Source organism: Nannospalax galili, unplaced genomic scaffold (assembly GCF_000622305.1).
Source record: "Nannospalax galili isolate Female #2095 unplaced genomic scaffold, S.galili_v1.0 scaffold212, whole genome shotgun sequence".
Taxonomy (NCBI): Eukaryota; Metazoa; Chordata; class Mammalia; order Rodentia; family Spalacidae; genus Nannospalax; species Nannospalax galili.
Window position 1 is genome coordinate 3,090,240 of NW_008333884.1, and position 21,238 is coordinate 3,111,477.

General features: G+C 46.6%; 1 protein-coding gene across 3 annotated transcripts in view; it reads right to left on the minus strand.

Annotated features, from left to right (window-relative positions):
- Positions 1 to 20,612, minus strand: part of Slc43a2 (solute carrier family 43 member 2) — a 51,924-nt gene extending 31,312 nt beyond the window's left edge. The window contains exons 1-4 of one of the 3 annotated variants that reach the window (XM_008828777.3): positions 19,934 to 20,609; positions 7,527 to 7,734; positions 5,704 to 5,759; positions 4,282 to 4,358 (exon numbers count right to left, since the gene is read on the minus strand). In XM_008828777.3, the coding sequence (XP_008826999.1) occupies positions 4,282 to 4,358; positions 5,704 to 5,759; positions 7,527 to 7,734; positions 19,934 to 20,093 (501 nt within the window). In that variant the 5' untranslated portion in view covers positions 20,094 to 20,609. Of the gene's footprint in view, positions 1 to 4,281; positions 4,359 to 5,703; positions 5,760 to 7,526; positions 7,735 to 19,933 lie in introns of all 3 variants that reach the window. The other 2 variants (XM_008828776.3, XM_008828778.3) reach the window with 2 other exon arrangements.
- Between the last annotated feature and the right edge of the window lie 626 nt (positions 20,613 to 21,238).

A 21,238-nucleotide genomic window follows, 5' to 3' on the forward strand; every position in this document is an offset into this window, starting at 1 on the left:
GAGTTCAAGGCCAGCCTGGTCTACATAGGGAATTCTAGTCCAGCTGGGGCTACAGGGAGACCCTGTCTCAAAAAGATCAAAAAAAAAAAAGAGAGAGAGAACTGACTGCCAAAAATTATCCTCTAACTGCCACATACATTTTGTGACACACATGATTATGCAATATACATGCAGGCACCCATGCACGCACACAAATTATTAAAAACTTCTAAAAGATAAATGAGCCAGGTGTAGTGGTACATGCCTTTAATTCTAGTACTCAGGAGGCAGAAGCAGGTGGCTCTCTGAGTTCAAAACAAGCATGGTCTACATAGTGAGTTTCAGGCCGATAAGACCTACATAGGGAGGGGCTGAAGAGATGGCTCAGCAGTTAAGAACACTGGTTGTTCTTTCAGAAGACTGGGTTTGAAACCCAGCACCCACATGGCAGCTAACAACTGTCGGTAACTCCAGTCCCAGGGGATCCAACAGCCTCTTCTGACCTCCGAGGACATTGCATGACACGGGTACACTTACCTACATGCAGGTAATACATGCATACACATAAAATAAAAATAATAAATAAAAATTTAAAAAAAAGACCTACATAGTGAAACTCTGTCTCAAAAAACCAAAAGAAAAATAAAGATGAATAACGTGTTCTTTGAGGATGATGAGAAAAAGTCACTTTCAAACACACTGCTAGCACAGTACCCATATATAACCTTTGTAGAAAACACTTGAAAGTATAAAATTTTAAAACATGCTAATCCTGTGGCCTAGAAATTCCACTTCCAGGAATTTATTTTACAGAAATACACACACAGGATGTTCACTTCAGCAGCATTTATAAATGAGAAAAATTGGAAACCAACCCAAACATCCATTAGTAGGAAACGTTGAATATATTAAAGTACATCTATATTACAAAATAGCATAGAACTGTTTAATAATGAGAGCAATCACTACAGTTTAAAATAAGAACACGGCCTGGAAAGATGGCTCAGTGGTTAAGAGCATTGTCTGCTCTTGCAGAGGACACAGATTTGGTTCCCAGCACCCACACGGCAGCTAACAACTGTCCTAGCTCCAGTTCCAGGGAATCCGATGCCCTCTTTTGACCTCTACAGGCATTGCATGCATAGGTGTACTTACAAACATGCAGCAATACACTCATACACATAATATAAAATAAATAAACACAAAAATAAGAATGCAGAGTTCTAGGTACTGACAAAAAAAGATGCATTATGTAGAAAAAGCATATTGACACCGTTATAAACAAAAAAACCCTGATACATACAGATAAAGTAACCTCAAGAATATACTCCAAAACTGATAAAAGTAGACTTAAGAGAATTTTTCAGTCTACAATTTAAATTTCTGAAATGTCAGCTGGTGTGGTGGTGCACACCTTTGATCGCAGCACTCAGGAGGCAGAGGCAAGAGGATTTCTGTGAGTTCAAGGCCAGCCTGGTCTACATAGCGAGTTCCAGGTCAGCTGGGGCTACAGAGAAACCCTGTCTCAAAAAGACCAAAAATAAATATATAAATCAATCGTTTTTATTTTATAGCAACAACACCAAAAAGAAAAATAAAAAGAATACTCATGGGCCTATTACTTTTTTCCTAAGAGTTTCCTGGACAATAGCTTCGGATTCCATTTTAAGGCTTTCTTAGAGTTGGAGATAGTAGAAGGGAATAAGAGCAAACACAGCAAGCCAGGCGTGGTGGCACACACCTTTGATCCCAGCACTTGGGAGACAGAGACAGGCGGATCTCTATGAGTTCAAGGCCAGCCTGGTCTCCATACAGAATCTAGGCCAGCTGTAGCTACAGGGAGACCCTGTCTCAAAAAGACAAAAAAAAAAAAACAAAAAACCAGCATATACACACATACAAAACAAAGGAGCTCCTTCCCTTTCTGCTCGGTTTGTTTTTTTATTATTTTTATTTTATTTTTATTTATTTTTATTTTTTTAAATATTTTATTTATTACTTTATTTTATGTATATGAGTCTTTTGCCTGCATGTAAGTGCACCCCTCTGCAATGCCCACAGAGGTCAGAGAGGGAAGTCAGATCCCCTGGAACTGGAGTTACAGATGGTTGTTAGCTGCCAGGTAGGTGCTGGGAACTGAATCCAGCCAGTGCTCTTAACTGCTGAGCCATCTCTCCAGTCCCAGTTTTTAGTTTTTTAGATAGAATCCTGCTGTATGGTACAACCTGGTTTCTAACTTGTAATTATCCTGCCTCAGCTTCCTGAGTACTGGGATTACAGGCATGTATCTCCTCCATACTTGTCTGACAGGCTTCCTTAAAGGGAACTCACTGTATGATGCTTTTTTTTTAATTTGGTCTTTTTGAGACAGGGTATTCCTATAGGCCCAGCTGTCCTGGAACTCACTATGTAGACTGGGCTGGCCTTGAACTCACAGAGATCTGCCTGCCTCTGCCTCCCAAGCACTAGGATTACAGGTGTGCACAGCTACATCCAGCAGTGCTGGGGATGGTACCCAGGGTCTTATGCATGCTGGGCAAGCAAACATTCTGCTCCTAGGCTACACCCCCAGCCGTACTTATCTTATGCTTTATTATGGTTACGCATCATTCTGCATTTTGGAGCCTAAGCTCCTCAAGTGCCAGGACCATCTCATTCTTTTATCCCTGAAATTCAGATCTGCCTTCACAAAGGCCCAGTGTGACTAAAACAACGAGGGTGATGCCAGGTTTTTATTTTTCATCTTGATAAAAGGCTTGGTGATTTTTACACTGTCCAAGAACAAATAGAACCATGCATGACTCCTGTTTCACATTTACACAACCCAGTGGAATTTGTGTACTTTTGACAGTGTGAACATATTTCTCACTGTTTCAACATTTGTTTTCCTCTGGGATTTTGAGTGGGGAAAATATATCTATTTTTCTTTTGAAACCTACCTGATTAAAACAATAAAAATAAAAATGCCCTAATAAATACAAAGTAAATCTCCCTGGCACCAGCAGAGGTAAAGCAACTGAGCTCGCAGGCTTACGTGTGTCACCCACACTTAGACACCCATACCCAGAGCATGCCACACACACTGCCTGTGCTGGGAATTTTTCATGAAACAGAGACTAGTGAACTTTCCATGTCCATGGACCTAGGCCCAGGCAGTTAATCTTCCCCACCAAAGCATAGAAAAAGGGAACAGAGACATGGGCCTAGCCTCTAGCTCATGGTCTATAGGCAGGTCACAAACAAGTCAGTACCTCTTCAGGCTCTTTAACTAAGGACCAGAAAGTTCCCAGAGCTCTCTCAAAGCAAAACAAAGTCCTTTGAACAGTGTGACTGACTCCTGACTCATAGGCAGAAAGGGAAATCAGAAACCAGAGTGCACTGCAAATAGTAATGGTAGGTTGTGTATCCCAAAGCCTTTATCACAGGTAAACTGAGGTAGGCAAGATTTCCCTGTAGGACAGAAGTCTCTGAATGGCACTATTGCCTGGCCAGGTGAGTCTTCAGAGAACTCTCTTCTTCCCTCCCTTCTATTCCTTCTTTGACTTTCTTTCAACCTGCACCTTTCCTCAGATACTCCACAACACCTCCTCCCTCAAAAAGAAGCCCATTTTGTGGCATCCTGGTGGTCCTGAGAAGGGAATGCTCAACATTCCAAGAAACAGCTCTTCCTATCCCAGTGGGCATCTATGCCCTGGCACTTAAACCAAGAAGAGTGCTCACAAATGCTCCTCCAAGGTTTTCTCATCCCTTCAGGGCATAGCAAAGGATGAGGCTGGAAATTATGACAGGTTTGTCTATGAATTGCACTGTCAGCCAGAGTTCCTTGAGACCCTGGTGACAGCAGTCATGGAAAATAAGAGACAACGCAGGCCACAGCCTTTCCTGTCCTGCTCTGGTCTTCTCTGAGCACATGGCTAATAAGCTGCTTCCTCAGCAACAAAGACAAAGCCAGAGGTAGGCCAAGTCACCCTGAGGGCTGTGCCTTGCAGGACCCACTGGACTGGCCTTACACCCACACCCCTACACTGCTAGGAACATCCATCCAAGCATGTATAGGGAATGGAAAAGAAAAGAACTGGAAACCAACAAAAGATGCCTCAAATTCACAAACAGATCACTCAACTGTCTTTTTGAGACAGGGTCGGTCTCTCTGTAGCCCCACCTGTCCTGGAACTCACTATGTAGACCAGGCTGGCCTTGAACTCACAGAGATCTGCCTGCCTCTGCCTCCCAAGTGCTGGGATTAAAGGCATGCACCACCATGCCCAGCCTGAAGACATTCTTTAAAAAATCCATACTTACTGTTAATGAAGTGAAGGTCATGCACATCCCCCCAAAGCCATTCAGAGCCAGGGCGATGAAGATGAGCACGGAGAGAGCTGTAGGGAAACAGAGTCATAAGCAGAGAACCCCAGCTGAGCTTCAGAGAGGCCAGGCCTGACTCAGTGCCCCATCCAGGGAAGGACACAGATAAGCTAAATAAAGGACATGCCACTGAAGGTTAGTGACACCTGGAAAACATTCTCTTCCTCACCCTTCTCCTCCTGCCTACCTCATGGAGTTTGAGTTCTTGCAAAAAGCATACACCCACCCTCTTTTCTCTGTTAACCTAGCAGCAAGCAAGAGGCCCCCAAAAACCTGCTCACTGACAGCAAAAACCAAGGTTCCTAAAAATCAGTAGATGAGCCTCGCTAAGATGTTAGTCAAATTCAGATCCTATTTTGGTGTTGCTTTAAAAGCCCTTAAATCACCAGGCATGGTGGCATATGCCTTTAACCCCAGCACTCGAGAGGCAGAGAGGCAGGCAGATCTCTGAGTTCGTGGCCAGCCTGGTCTACATATAGAGCTCCAGGCCAGCTGGGGCTACAGGGAGACCCTGTCTCAAAAAGACCAAAAAAGCCCTTAAATAAAAGGGTCCAGGTGTTTTCTACGCTGTTCTCAAAGCGCTGACCTAGGTTGCCTTGAGGGCTCAGCTCAGCTGAGTGTGATGTAAAATACCAGTAATCCCAGCCCTCAGGCTGAGACAAGAGGATCACAAGTTTGAGGCCAGTGTAGGCTATGTAGCAAGACCTTATCTCAAAAATCCAAGTTCTGGGGATTGTAGCTCCTTGATAGAGCACTTGTCTAGCTCTACCAAAGCTAGAAGGCTTCCATTTCCAATACTGAAAAAAAAAAAAAAAAAAAAAAAAAAGGAAAAAAAAAAGGAGGAGGAGGAAGAAGAAGAAGAGGGAGGTCTTAGCTTATTGTTTCTATACCATGGAGGACCATATCCTGTAGCTGGCCTACTTCTCTCTTTCTCTTTTTTTATGTTTTTATTAATTCTTTCAGAATTCCATAGCATGTATTTTGGTCATAGTCACCTCCCAGCTGGCCTGGTTCTTATAGCTCATCTTTCAGGATGACATCAATGAGACCACCACCAGGGACTGGGGTGGTGGCTTGGTGATGAGACAGAAACCTCACACCCCTTGGATACTCCTCTCACACTTCTGCTTGGAATGATTATTCTCTTATTGGCCATGCATTTAAAAGAGCCAAATCTTAGCCAACAGACCACCAGGAAGCTACCCTGGCCTTCCATAAGGTAAGAGAGCAGAAGAGGCCTAACAGGTATTTCCTCTAACTTGAACATGGAGCAACAGGCCTAATACAGCATCAAAGAGGTGGGTCAGGTGCATCCCTGGATTTCATTTCTGGAAAAAAAGGGGGGAAAGGCATACTTACAGTTTGGGTTACTTGCTCCATATGCAATCAGCAAACAAGAGACAGCAAAGCAGGCACTAAAGCCAAACAGAAACAGTGTACTATTATTACTATATGATCAATTCCTATTATAACACTGTCATGTGGAGTGTTTGCTATATGTCACTTTGGAACATTTGTAATCATTACTTCGCTTAACAATTCTAGGGAGATCAGGGCCAGGTACATCATGGGGTACACAAGATGATCCAGAAGGGTGCTAATGTATTAGGACTTTTGTTTTTCAGTACTAGGAACAAGTGCTCTACCACTGAGCTACATCCCAGCCTTGTTTTGTAGTTGTTAAAAATTCATTCAATTTAATTAATTGATGACTTTATTTATGGTTAGTGCTGGGATTAAAGGCGGGCACCACCATGCCTGGCTACTCTTTTATTTATTTATTTTTGCAGTGCTAGGGATGGAGTTCAAGGCCATGTATGTGCTAGGCAAGTACTCTACCACTAAGCTGTGTCCCAAGCCCTTATATTTAAAGCACATAAACCACTAAGAATGGCATATGTGGACTGGGGGGGTATAACTTAGTGGTAGAACATTTGCTCAGGATACACAGGCTCTGGGTTTAATCCCCAGTACCCCAATATACACACACAAGGAGAAAGGAGGAGGAATGATATATGTGTATATATTTTACAATTGCATGTGCTTTTAAAAAATATTTTATTAGCCAGGCATGGTGGCGCACGCCTGTAGTCCCAGCACTTGGGAGGTAGAGGCAGGCAGATCTCTGTGAGTTCAAGGCCAGCCTGGTCTACATAGTGAGTTCCAGGACAGCTGGGGCCACAGGGAGACCCGGCTTCAAAAAGATTAAAAAAAAAAAAATTATTTTTATTATTTTATTTGTATGAGTGTATTGCCTGCATGTATGTAAGTGCACCCATGTCATGCAGTGCCTGCGAAGGTCAGAAGAGGGTGTTAGATCCCCTGGAAATGGAATTATGGATGGTTGTTAGCTGCCATGTGGGTGCTGAGAATCAAACCCCAGTCCACTGCAAAAGCAGTCGTGCTCTTAACCACTAAGCCTTCTCTCCAGCCCTAACTGCACGTGTTTTGCACATGTTCAAAATCTTTTTTTTTGAAGCCAGGTGTGGTGGCACAAGCCTTTAATCCCAGCACTCATGAGGCTGAAGCAGGCAGATCTCTGTGAGATGGAGACCAGCCTGGTCTACATAGGAAGTTCTAGGCCTGCTAGGGATACAGGGAAATCCTATGTCAAAACAAAAAAACCTCTGGAAGAAGTATAAGGCCAAAGGGCTTTGGAAACCAATGTTCTTTCTTTTTTATTCATTTATTTTATCTTTATTTATTTACTTTGTGTGTGTGTGTGTGTGTGTGTGTGTGTGTGTTGGGTGTATGCATGCCATGGCATGTGTGATGGTCAGAGAACAACTTAAAGGAGTTATCCTCTAACTTCTACCATGTGGGTTCAAGACAGAACTCAAGTTGTCAGGCTCAGTGGCAAGGCCCTTTACCAGCTGAGCTATCTCATAGGCCCGGAAACCAATGTTCTTAAGGACAATCCCAGATCCCTCAGGTAGGCCTGCGTCCTGTGCTTATATTATGCAGTACTGGCTCACAGCAAGGATCACTGTACCTACTGATTCAATGTCAGATAGGGTAGGAACCCTGCCCTAGGCAGGCATTTTGGGACCCCACAGTGCACATGCTAGCACATTCCAGAATTCTACAGTGCATCTGTTATCACAGTCCAAGATTCTAACAGCAGGGAATATAACTCAAGGGATCAGCCCTCCTCACTCTGCCCTCAAGGAACCCACACTGACCTGCCCAGTAGCCTGAGCTTCCTAGGACCATACTTGTCCATGATGATACCCAGAGGTAAGGTGATGGCACTAAGCAGGAAGGAGCCCACGGTGAACGCCAAATTTAGAATCTCATCCTGGGCCTTGCAGCTGAGCCAACCATTCATCCAGCTCACCTCCTCATGCTCTGGCTCTGCAGTGCCCCCAACTGTACCATTGGTGACATTCTCTGTGTGTGTAAAGAAAGAGAACACGTTAGGGATTATTCTCAAAGGTCAAGAGACAGGTGTGCCCTAAGAATTACCCCACTGGGAAAACCAAAGCCAGCTTGGCCCCCTTAAGGCTCTGGCAACACACAAAGACTTAGCTATCTATTTCCCCCAGATCCTCTGCAGCAATAATGCAGACATTCTCAATGTTTGTACAAGTCACAGACCAGTCAAAGAATCCAATAACATAAGCCATGTTTCTGCTCCTCAGAAAACACTAAGTCTTGTCCACACTTTCAGGGCGTCTCTTGACATACCCATTAACCCTGGGTTAGGACTCCCATTCTAACATGATGGCAAATGCCTACTATTTCAGCACTTGGAAGGTGGTCACAGGAAGATCAAGAACTCAAAGTCATCCTCAGCTACATAGTGAGTCTGAGGGCAGCCTGGACTACATGAAACCCTGTGTCAAAAAAGATGGGGGCGGGGCTGGGTGTGGTGGCATATGCCTTTAATCCCAGTACTTAGGAGGCAGAGGCAGACAGATCTCTATGAGATCAAGACCAGTCTAATCTACAGTGAATTCCAGGTCAGCTGGGGCTACCAGGAGACCCAGTCTCAAAAAAGGGGGGTGGGACAAGATAGCTTAGCAGGTAAAAGCACCTGCCTCTAAGCCTGATGACCTGAGTTCGATCCCCAGGTCACACAAGGTAGAAGGGAGAACCAACTCCCAAAAGTTGTCCTTTGACCTCCACACATGTGTACATGCACAAATACATACATACATAAATGTAATTTAAAAAAATATTTTATGGGGCTGGAGAGATGGCTCAGCGGTTAAGAACACTGGTTATTCTTGCAGAAGACCCGGGTTTGAATCCCAGCACCCCACATGGCAGTTAACTGTCTATAACTCCAGTTCCAGGGGATCCGACAGCCTATTCTGTTCTCCGAGGGTACTGCACAACATGGGTGCACTTATCTACACACAGGCAATACAGATATACACATAAAAATAAAAATAATAAATATCTTTTTTTGTCTTTTTGAAGCAGGGTCTCCCTTGTAGCCCCAGCTGTCCTGGAACTCACTATGTAGACCAGGCTGGCCTCAAACTCACAGAGATCCACCTGCCTCTGCCTCCCAAGTGCTGGGACTACAGGCACTATGCCACCACGCCCAGCTGTTAAATAGAATATTTTAAAAAATAACACTTTTTGGTCGGGAGTGGTGGCACACGCCTTTAATCCCAGCACTTGGGAGGCAGAGGCGGGTGGATCTTTCTGAATTCGAGGCCAGCCTGGTTTACATAGTGAGTTCCAGGACAGCTGGGGCTACAGGGAGACCCTGTCCCAGAAAGACAAAAAAAAAAAAAAACCCACTTTGCTTTGGAAAAAAAAAGGCCTGGCATGGTAGCTGTCCCATAATCCCAGTACTTTGGATTACAATGAATTTAAAGCCAGCTTGGTGACTGGGGAAATGGCTCAGGGTAAGTGCTTGTTCTGACTTTAGTCCCCAGAATCCATGTCAAAAAAAGGTGGATGTTGTCACACTGGAAAGGCAAAGAGAGGCAGACCCATGGGGCTTACTGGCCCAGCCAGCCTAGCCTACTTGGTAAATCCTAGGGCACTGAGAGACCTTGCCTCAAAGAAAAACCAAGGTGGATGACTCCTGAGGAACAGCTTCCAATATTGTCTCCATGTGCACTTGTGCACACACATATACAGCACACAAGGACACACACACAGAGACACACACATACAGCCTGGGCTACAGAGTGAGACTCTCTCAAGAAAAAGGAGAGCTTTCCATTCTAGAGTTTCCTAAACCATATACCCAATAATAGTTCCTCAGGACCCAGCCTTGGCTATTGGAATCCCAGACTGTCTCAGACCTCCTCAGCAGTTCTGTCCACGGACACACATGCAGTCAATATAGAGGATTTGGGAAGGATAAGCTCCAGTCTCACCAGAACACCCTGCTTCTCCTCAGCCAATCTGGGGAAACTAAATGGTCCTCCTTGCTTTTCAGTCACAGAACAGGCCACATCTTCTCCCCCAGAATTTCCATAACTCCAGCCACTATATAAACGGTATCTTAGAAAAGAAAGGGTTGGGCTTTTGTTTTTGAGGTGCTAGGGATTGACCTCAGATCTTCATACATGCTAGGCAGGCCAGCATGCTAGCACTGAGCTACACTTCAGTTTTGTTTTGTTTTGTTTTTAGATATTTTATTTATTATTTTTATTTTATGTGTATGCGTGTATTGCCTGCATGTAGGTAAGAGCACCCGTGTTGTGCAATGCCCAAGGAGGTCAGAAGAGGCTGTCAGATCCCCTGGAACTGGAGTTAAGGACAGTTGTTAGCTGCCATATGGGTGCTGGGATTCAAATCAGGGTCTTCTGCAAGAACAGTCAGTGTTCTTAACCACTAAGCCATCTTTCCAGCCCTATACCTCCAGTTTGAATTTTTGTTTTTGTTTTTTGGTCTTTTTGAAACAGGGTCTCCCTGTAGCCCCAGCTGTCTTGGAACTCACTATGTGGACCAGGCTGGCCTTGAACTCACAGAGCTCCACCTGCCTCTGCCTCCCAAGTGCTGGATTAAAGGCGTGCGCCACCACGCCTGGCAAAGGTGTGTTTTTTAATGGTGCAAGAATGTTATCTTTCACTTGTTGAAATGCACCTTTCTTATTTTTCTTACTGGGATCACTGTGTTGATGCCCATCCCCCACCAGCTCCCAAGACCATATCCAGAACCTGATGTGATGGGCTGTAACTTTAGCCCATAAGTGCCCCCTCCAAAGTCCAACCAGCATCAAAACAATACAGAAAAGGAAAAGAAAAGCACTATGCTACAGGTGGGAGGATGGGGGGCTAGCTCAAAATGTGACTGAGGAATTCTTAGTTAAGAGATGCTAATTTTACAGAAACAAACAGACAGATTAGCTTTGAGGCTCCACCAGAAAACCAAGAAACTCTTCCTCAGTGTCTTGCAGCATCTGGCGCCAGAGCTGCATGGCTGAGGTCTACAAAGGCCTGTGTGAGCTCTGAGGGTCGCCCCAAGGTGACTGAAAAGAAAGCACCTGAGGTGATTCATGCCATATGCCAACCTCTGCCCAGTGAGCCCTGCCAGGGGGCATGCTGGGGTTGTGGTGGCAGAACCTAGCCTCTGGGTTCTAATTTTAGATTTTTGTCGTTGTTTTGAGACAGGGTGTCTCTATGTAGCACTTGTAGGCCTGGAATTCACTAGGTAGACCAGGCTAGCTTCAAACTCACAGAGATCCATCTGCCTCTGCCTCCTGGGTACTGGGATCAAAGGCATGGGCAACCACTCCTGGCCTTGGGTTCTAGTTTTGGTTTCTCTACTTCCTATTGTACATCCTTGGAAAAGTAACTTGATCTTGCTTTCTCTAGCTGTTTCCTTATGTGTAGAATAGACACAATAAAATAAAAGTTCATACCTCTAGAGGTTTGGGGAAGATTAATGAGAAAATCCAGGTAACATTCTAGAGCTCCTACTGGTATAGAAAGTGCTCAGTAAATTAACTATCATTATTACTACTATTGTTATTGGAGGCTCACAATGGAATGATTTAACTGTATGGCAGCAGAGTATGTCACTGTGACAGCACAATACTAGATGAGTGTGCAATAGCATGAGTGTATGTTTAGTTGTCCACTGAGCTCTGAGTTTTCAGGACATGAACTGTACTCTGGTTACTGTGTCCTGGTACCTCCGCCTGCCGTGGCCACAGTAGTTGTTTACTGAATGAGTGGAAACAATGAACCGGATCTTTATGACCAAAAGAGATCAAGAGAGGAAAGGAAATAGGACTTGCAGAACCAAGCTGAAGATAGAGGGATTTAGGAGGATTAGAGCCACAGGTTAACAGACTGAAACCACAGAAACAAAAACTTGCAGGCCGAATTCCCACCCCTGCTACTTTCAATCACCTTTCCAAGAAGTCCTAATACTGGCAGCCCAAACACATGGCAAACAGTTCTCTGAGCCTGTTAGTCCCATGTGTTGCTGTGGCCAGCAGGTGCAGAGTAGCTCCAAGGAAAGAGCTGATTCACAGGTGCAAGCTGGTTTCAGGTGTCAGCCCTGCCAGCAACAATAGGCACTTGATCAGCCAGGCCTCCAACCAGCAATGACCATCCCCAGGTAATCATACAGATATTAACCCACCAACATAGATGACTTAACATGGACAGGTAGACAGAGGGTGCTCCAGCCTGGGTTAGCCAGACTATGAGACCTGATTGTGGCACTCAGGGTCCCGAGCCAGTTACTGCACTCATGAACTTGGAGTACTAAGGGTTCTGCTGCTGTAGGGAACAGGGACAAGAGGAGTGCAGGGGCAAGGCAGTACTGGTTATAAGAAACACACTCCCCCAACCCCCAAAGAGGAACCACAGCTGGATTCCCTGAATTTATGACTGTTCATAACAAGAAACAGAAGATAAAATCCCAAGGCACTGTCTGGGGATGTGGCTCAGCAGTAGACCACTTGCCTAACATGTACCAGGTCCTGCATTTGAGCCTCAGCACTACAACGTTTAACTTTCTTTTTTTTTTTCTGTTTTTTTTAATCTTTTTTTCTTTTTCTTTTTTGTTTTTTATTTATTATTTTATGTGTAAGAGTGTACTGCCTGCATATACATAAGTACACCCATGTCATGCAGTGCCTGCAGAGGTCAGAAGAAGGCACTAGATCCCCTGGAACTGGAGCTACTGATGGTTGTTAGCCACCATGTGGGTGCTGGGATTTGAACCCAGGTCCTCTACAAGAGCAACCAGTGCTACTTAACCACTGAGCCATCTCTCCAGCCCTGCACTACAAAGTTTAAAAAAAAAAATTGCAAAGTGGGTCACTGAGATGGCTCAGTGGATAAAGGCACACTGCTAAGCCTGACAACCTGAGTTTGATCCCTGGGATCTATATAGTGGAAGAACTGACTCCTCAAGTTGTCTTCTGACTTCCACATGCACACCATGGCATATGCTCATTCATACACATACACACACACACACACACACACACACACACACACACACACTAAATAAATGTAATTTTTTTTAAAAAAACTTGTTTTTAGGCCAGGAGAAAAAAACTTGTTTTTAGGCCAGGAGTGGTAGAACATCCCAACACTCTAAAGATGGAGGCAGGAAGATCTCTGAGCACCAGGTCAGCCAGGAATACATAGTGAGACTCTGTCTCAAAATAATAATAATAATAATAATAATAATAATAATATACATAAATAAATGAATAAAAATTTTTTTAAATGCCCAACAACACTGACAGGACAGAAGCAAGTATAGGAATAGAAACATCTAGTTATTTGAAGATCAGGTTAGCCTATAAAAGGCAAGGGGCAGAGAGGAGAGGGCTGGGGCGGAGGAGAGGGCATCTATCTTCCTTTTTTCATCCTGGAGCCATAACCCCAGGAGCACCAAACAGCATTCAGGCCACCAGTGCCTCTCCTTAAATTCCTGCCAATGGGGTCACCAAGCTCTTTGACTGCCTGCCTCCAGGCACTGACATGTAGCGACAGATGAGCTGGGGGTTGAGGGGCCAGGGAGCAATTTCAGTGTCCTTTACTTGTCAAGGGAATAAAACCTTCAGTGAGTCTAGAGCCCGTTTGGCAGTAAGCAGTCCATACAAATCAGCTCAGTCTCAGCAGATGCCCAGTCACACTCAGGCTGCTCTTGTCCCTCTGCTCCCACCTGGCCACAGCAGGCCAGGAGAGAAACCAATAGATATGCCCTTAGGAAATGCCAAGTCCCAAGTTGTCCCCTGCTTCTAGTCTAGTGCAGCTCTCACCAACCCAGCTCAGCCCAGTCTGTTCAGGTCTCACTTGTACCTGTTTATTAAACAGATCCGCCATGGTAGTTGGTCAGAAAAGCTTGGGCTAGCCCAGCTGGGGAGGGTGAACAAGAAGACAGGCAAGAAACTGGTATGCCAGAGTGTGCTGAGAACAGGACCAGGGCTGCCAGAGCCAGGAAAGGAGAACAATGCCCTGCACTGTTAGCCTCAGTCAGAAGACTCACCAACAAAATCCTTACAGAGAAAGCAAGGAAAGAAAGAGAGCTCTGACCCCAATCAGGGCTCCCCTTGGCTTCTCCAGGGTCAGAGAGCTGTCTCCTCTGACCCCAGGCGAAGAGTGGGGAGCTATTCTGGAGCTGCTGAGGGATCATGCTGAGGAAGCCAAGAGGCATGTGGCTGGAGACACCCACTAATTCCTGCTTTGCCCCTTCTCTAGCTGGTCCCTCCCCTTCCCTGGTGCTGACCCCTGAATGGCTCTCTGTTGAGGGTACCTGCCCCAGCATCTCCTCCCTCTCTTCCATCCTTAGTCTATCCGGCAACAGGAAGCAACATCTCAGTCCAGCAGGGGAGATGTGGGTGAGAGGTCGGTTCAGCCTGGAGTAGGACACATAGAGAGCAGCCAGCCCTCTCATGGAGGTCCCAGCAGGGACAGCCTCCTGCAATAACCTGTGTGTGCTGCCACCATGGTCAGTGCATTCATTCCCTGGGCCACTCACTTGAAAGCTGAACTGGAATTGCTGTCAGAGTCCAAAGCTCCTGCTCTTAGTCATTAGGCTGTGCCCACACTGTCCTTCTAGGTAACAGCCAGGCTGGTGGCTAAGAACGAAGCTAGGAAAAGGCTGGCAACACTGGGGGGCAGCACCAGAGGCTCTTACCTAGTGAGAATGGACTGCTCCATGGCCTTCTCCCCAGACCCTTGACAGTCAAGCCAAGCTATACAGGACCTTCATGAGGCACTAGGAAGCCAGAGAGGCCAACAGATGTGAGGGAGGGAAATTAGGTCATGAAAATGAGGAGGAAAACAGAGGTAGTGGTGACAGCCAAGGGTATTCTTTCTGTGGCACACCCTGAGGCTATGAGCACCAACCCTTAGCTCTCTTACTCTTTTTTCATGAAAATTTTTAAAAATTCAAAATAGGGGCTGGAGAGATGGCTCAGCAGTTAAGAGCATGGACTGCGCTTGCAGAGGACCCAGGTTCGATTCCCAGCACCCACATGGCAGCTACGAACCATCTTTAACTCCAGTTCCAGGGGAATCTGAAGCCTTCTTCTGACCTCCGCAGCATTGCCCGACATGGGTGCACTCACGTACATGCAGACAATACACTCGTACACATAAAATAGAAAAAATTTTAAATCTAAAAAAAAAAATTCAAAATAAACTAAGTGGGCTGTAGGTCTAGCTAAGGCGTACAGCGAGTGCCTGACACGTGTGAAGCCCTGGGTTTGATCCTTAGTACTGCAAAAACAAACGAACAAACTGGAATGAAAGAAATCAAAACAAGCCCAATAATCCTGTAATCCCGGAATTCAAAAAGATGAGTCAGGGCTGGGCATGGTGGCACAGGACTAGAATCTCAGCACTACTAAGGAGAGGAGAGGCAGAGGCAAACAGATTTCTGTGAGTTCAAGGTCAGCCTGGTTAACATAGTAAGTTCCAGGCCAGTCAGGACTACACAGTAAGACTGTGTCTCAAAGGGGGCTGGCAGGAGGTGGGGGGGTGGTTGAGCTAGAGAGATGGCTTAGTGGTTAAGAGCACTGGCTGCTCTTGTAGAGGACCCAGGTTTGAATCCTAGCACCCACATGGTGGCTAACTGTTCATAACCCCAGTCTCAGGGGATCTGACACCTTCTTCTGACTTCCTTGGGCATCACACAAAACAGGTTCATTTACATACATGCAAGCAATACACTCATATACATAAAATGAAAATAATCAATTTTTTTAAAAAAAGGATGAGTTGCCTGGCGTGGTGGCACACACCTTTAATCCCAGCACTTGGGAGGCAGAGCAGGCAGATCTCTGTGATTTCAAGGCCAGCGGGGACTACATCGTGAGTTCCAGGACAGCTGGGGCTACAGGGAGACCCTGTCTCAAAAAGACCAGGAAAAAAAAAAAAAAGGATGAGTCAAGGAGGATCATGGGTTCAAGGTAGCCTGAGCTATACAAAAAGATCCTGTCTCCAAAATAAACAAATAAAAAGCAATAAAAGTAAAAATGTAAAATTTCAAAAGATGTCCACCATGGCTTATGGGTATTGAAGGATCCCATAAAAAGGGAGGGTCTTTAAGCATGAGGGAATTATCCTGTCCACATCTGCAGTGTGGCTTGGTGCTGCCTTCCTCAGGGACAGCAGCCCCTCTGCTCTCCAGGGACCCTGCTGTCAGTGTGAGAGGTACTACCAGAGGTAGAATTGGGGCTTAGGAGGTAACTTGGCAGATAGAGGACTTGCTTTGCAAGTCTGAGGACTAGAGTTCAGATCCTCAGAACTCATGTAAAAGCTGTGAGTGCTGGGTCCAGTGAAAGACCCCCCTCAATAAATAAAAGTGGAAAGTGATTCAGACCGCCATAAGCACATGTGTCCACAAATATGTGCACATGCATACACACACACACACACACACACACACCCCAAAACAAAATACACAGAGAACTGGGATCTGCCTTCATTATTCAGAGCCGGGCTGACCTCCTCCAGCATCATGTTCAAAGTCAGGTTGACCTCCTCTAGCATCATGTTCAAAGCTAGGCTGACCTCCAGCATCATGTACAGAGCTAGACTGAACTCCTCTCACAGGGGCCATGAAGATTTCCAACCTTCAGAGCTTCTCTCTCCACCCACACCCGGCATGTGGCAAGCCCTCAACCATTCACAAGAGCCTCTGAGAGGTTCACTGGATTCTGGCCATCCTCTGCGTCCCTGGCTTCCTTCCTGTCTTCAGAACAAAATCCAGTCTTCTCTGCCTCCCAGCTTCTAGAGTCCTGGCCCTTCCTACCTCCCCAGGCATCTCCTGCTGTGCCAACCCTTCCAATCTTCCTCTCCAGGGTGTGAGGGTGTGGCCTATTCTGGATTTCCCCCCTTCTTCCCCAATTCACCCCTCCCTCATTCTCCATGCTTCAGGGGGCCTCCACTTGGGCACAACCAGGTCCCCCCACTGCTGGTCTCCTAGCATCCTCCATACGATCTAGCACCTCAATAAGTGTTTACTAGATAAGAGGAAACAATATTCACAGGCATCCCCACTCCAAGCTGATCCTGTCAAAATTGACCAAAGAACAGAAAACATGAAGAAAAAGGTCAAGTGTGGGGTGAGTGGCTACAGTGGCCATATAGAAACCAAAGGATACAGCTTGGGAAAGCCAAACTCTTTCCAGGGTAGGAATCCAATTGTTCACATCAGGGGGAGGGGTCCGGTTACCAACACCAGTCAATATGCAAAACTCATGAAACACCCAAACCCAGCTCTGAAGCCCTAGCTCCTGTCCCTGTGATGGGTAAAGGAAAGCAAACGAGATATCAGAAAAGTAGGTATTTCCTTCCTTCTCCCATATTTCCAAATTGGAATTATGTCTGTTGCCAGATTCTAACTGAACTCCAAATAGAGTTCTGAGAACCTATCAACAAGGTTGGGGCAAATTTCCTTTAGAGAACAAACTCAAGTCACCAATCCCAAAAACAACCAAAGCAAAGCAATCTGTACCTCAATCAGCTATACTCAGCCCTTTAAAAAACTAATCCAATCAATTCAGCCACCTACCAAGTTTGACAATGTGGGGGCCTACACTGACCCTAACTTGACCCTAACTTTGCCAGGCACACCCAGTCAAGGAAGCACAGTGGTTTCTGGCCCCAAAAGACAACAGGTTGCTCAGACTCCAAGAAACAAGGAGGCTAGAGAGATAAGCAGTGTGGAATCAGCAGGCTTTCTAGCTGAGGATGCTGGGTCAGCGGGTTTGTCAGATAATCAGAAAAACCAAAATCAGGCATAGGAGCAAAGGCACGGGATAAGAAGTTGATGTTCAACCCACAATCCTGACCCTTCCCCTTTACTTTGGTTTGTAGGAGTGACTTGTCAAGTCTCTCAAGGGCTTAAATACCAAGTCAGTGCTGTGTTGGCATAATCTCTGGACTCCTCCCACCTAAAGGAAGAAGCCAAGGTTTCCTTGAGAATGCAATTTCCAGTCCCATAGTGTCCATACCATACAAGAAATTGTATCAGTAGACAATCTGACCTTCCTGACACCACAGCAAGTAAAAACTAATAATATCTTTAAAAAGTTTAAATCTGGGGCTAGAGAGATGGCTCAGCAGTTAAGAACACTGTTTGTTCTTGCAGAAGACCCGGGTTCAAATCCCAGCACCCACATGGCAGCTAACAACTGTCAGTAACTTCAGTCCCAGGGGATCCGACAGCCTCTTCTGGCAGGTAATACATGCATACACATAAAATAAAAATAATTTAAAAAAGTTTTTTGATTAAAAAAAATACTTAAAAAAAGTTTAAATCTGATCATAGCAGTCATCTGGTCTGGATGAGATACTTACTAAAAGTTTTGTCTAGGGATAATTTTTTTTCCTGTGTTTTAAAACCCTCGGTGTATGCTGCAATAAGAGCCAAACACTCCAACCTGTTCCCTTCAGAAGAGTCATTAATCTCCTAACATCTCTTAGGCAAAACAGAAAGCTTGTTCAGGGAACAAGGTCTGACTCTCCCATCTCTCAAGATTCTGCTGATTGTGGGGAAAGACCTGCCAAGAACCCTCAGGCTATTAGGAAATATTTTTGAGTGCTAAAGGCTAAAGGTTGGTTATAAATGATATACTTTCTGCCCTCTCCCAGGTGGCTTCTGAGTTCCCTCCCTTTCTCTGGTCCTTAACCTTTCCTGCTAAGTCTCTGGGACACTGAATAATCTCTGGGAAGATCACAGAAGAGAAACAGGGAGGGCTGATTCAGAGTTACAGGCCACCAGAGCTGGTCCAAAGCTTTCTTTTCCTGCTAAGAATGAGAGGCTGGGTGTGGTAGTACAGGCTTGTAATCCTAGCATTCAGGAGGATGCGATGAGAGAATCTCAAGTTAGAGGCTAGCCTGGGCTACATAGCAAGACTAAAAAGAAAAAAACAGCCGGGCATGGTAGTGCATGCCTTTAGTCCCAGCACTTGAGAGGCAGAGGTAGGCAGATCTTTTTGAGTTCGAGGCCAGCCTGATCTACATAGTGAGTTCCAAGACAGCTGGGGCTACAGGGAGGCCCCGTCTCAAAAAGACAAAACAAACAAACAAAAACCCCTAAACTAAAAGAGAGCAAGCTCAGTGGGTAAAGGCCCTTGCGTTAAGTCTGACAACCTGGGATCCATCCCACAAACTCACATGGTAGAAGGAGAGCACCAACTCCTGTAACTTGTCCTCTGACATACACACACACACACACACACACACACACACACACACAAATGCAAAAAGTAAATAAATAAATAAACAAATAAACTAAAAGAACTCCAGAAATAAAGGAGCATGCTGGTGGTGATCTAGGGAGTCAAATCTGGGTTATCTCCATCAAAGGAGTTTTAGAGTAGTAAAGGAAAGAATATTACCTGAGCTCAACTATAATGCAGCCACTGTTGGAGGGGGAGGAGGGGGACAGGACAAAGGCAAGAAGCATTTTCTATCAAGGATGCCTGAGCAGGAGTAGAGGCTGGGAGCTGGTGGAAAGGTAGGACTAAGGGAGATTTTAGACCATTCTCAGTCTGCCTTCAGCAACACTAATGGGGCAAAGAGATGGGAGTCAAAGTGGCATCTTTTCATCACTGTCCCCCTTCCTCTTCTTCCCTGTGGCGGCTTTGGGAGCCACTAAAATGTTCTCATAGTTGATGGGCGGATACAGCCTTTGGAGAATCATAAAGCAGCAAAAATAGACAAGAAATTGTATCTAGCAAGCCCTTAGGCGACTCCATTAACAGCCTGACTTAAAAACATGTAGATTCTAGGTGAAACCTCCTTTGGGGTGGAGGCAAAGTCACTTCCTCTTGCTGTACCCGAGCCCCTGAGTCAAGAGTTCCTCTTTCTTACACCAGGGAGCAACGTGTTTACTGTAAAGCAAGAGCAGTTGCAGGCCCTGGGAGGCTAGGAGGCCAGCAATGTTCCTGGCTAGTAGAAAGAACTGCTTTAGTTTATTACAGACTATAGCTTGGGCAAATGGAAGACTGGTTCCAGCCTCAGTTTCTCCATAATGATGTATCATTAGAAGAGCTGGGTGAGGATCCAATGGGCCTTTTGACACGCGGAGGCACTCCGCAGGAAGGGGGCATCACTGACTTAGGTCTTCACCCCCACCAGCCCTCACCCAGAGTCCCACTCCAAAAACCAGCCCCAGATCGAGTCGCTCATCTCACCTGGCTCCGTACACAGGTAGGAGTAAAAGCCCTCCGACTTGAGCATGATGAGCAGCGAGCCCCAGCCCAGGAGGACTGCCGAGAAGAGAAGGTTTTCCAACACGGCTGTACAGGCCATCCACCAGCGGCGCCGATGGGCTGTGGCCAGGGTGGGCGCCATGGTGCGTCTCGGCTCGGCGGCCCGGGCTCAGGCTTTGCAGCCACCTGCGCACAGACCTGTTTCAGCAGCGGTTTCTACTCAGTCAGTAGGGCCGCCCGCGGCTGGCGCAGAGCGCCAAGCTGGTCACCCCTCTGTGGCCCGGGCTGTAGGTGCACGCAGCTAAAGGAAGAGATCCCTAACTCTGGCCAGGACCAGGGCCACCCCGAACCCACGGCTGGCTCGTACCGCTGCCCTCCGCCACGTTGGAGCCCTGCCCGCCAGGTGGGGATACTTCTCCCCCAGTTCATTCCGAAGTAAACTGAGGCATGGCAGCTGGAAAAGGTCTAACGCGTGCTCAAGGACGTGGAGCAGGTCCTGGCCCCAAGCAGGATTGACATAACTAGCTTGGGGGCCGGAAGGGGAGGGAGTTTGAAGTAAGGCCACCTGAGCAGAGGTTCACCTGACAGCTGCCACTCCCAGGGACCCTGACAAGCTCCCTCCCACCCGCACTCAAGACCCTTCCCCAGAGCTGGGTTCTTCAACCACAAGATCAGCGCACCCAGCCCCGAAATGGCCCGCCCACAGCGCGCTCATTGGCCTGACCGCACAGGAACTGCAGTGCCATTGGCCAGTGTCTAGGTCGCTAGGAGCTGCGGCCACGCGAACCCCGCATGGGAGAGGCGAAGCCGGTTCAAACCGGCGGCGCGAGCCTGCCATGCGACCCCCGGTGCTGGGCTGTAACCTCGGCAATTAGCCCGTTTCCATGGAAGCAGACCCAGTTCCTCCATCCCCCAAGCCTCTCCTCTCTTCGCCATCTGTCCCCTGGCGGCTCCGCATCCACCGGTGTCTTTCCACTAACGTGCACACATCTTCCCTCTAAGCCCTTCCCGTGCGCTGCTTCGGGATCCCGCACCCAGGTCTGGGGTCCGGATTCCCGGAGTCCAGCTCACCGGCTCCTACTGACGTGTATCGGGCCCGCCCGGCGCCTTTTCTGTCCCCTTTATTTCCAGCCCTTTTATTCCTACCCTAAGATGAAAAACACTGCCGCCAGTTGATTGGCTGAGTGGGGCTGGAAACAGGCTTTGGCCAATCAACAGCTACCCGCCCGCCCCCCAGCTAGCAGAAGCCGGTTCCGGCCGGACTCGGAGACAAACAAGAGCGATTGG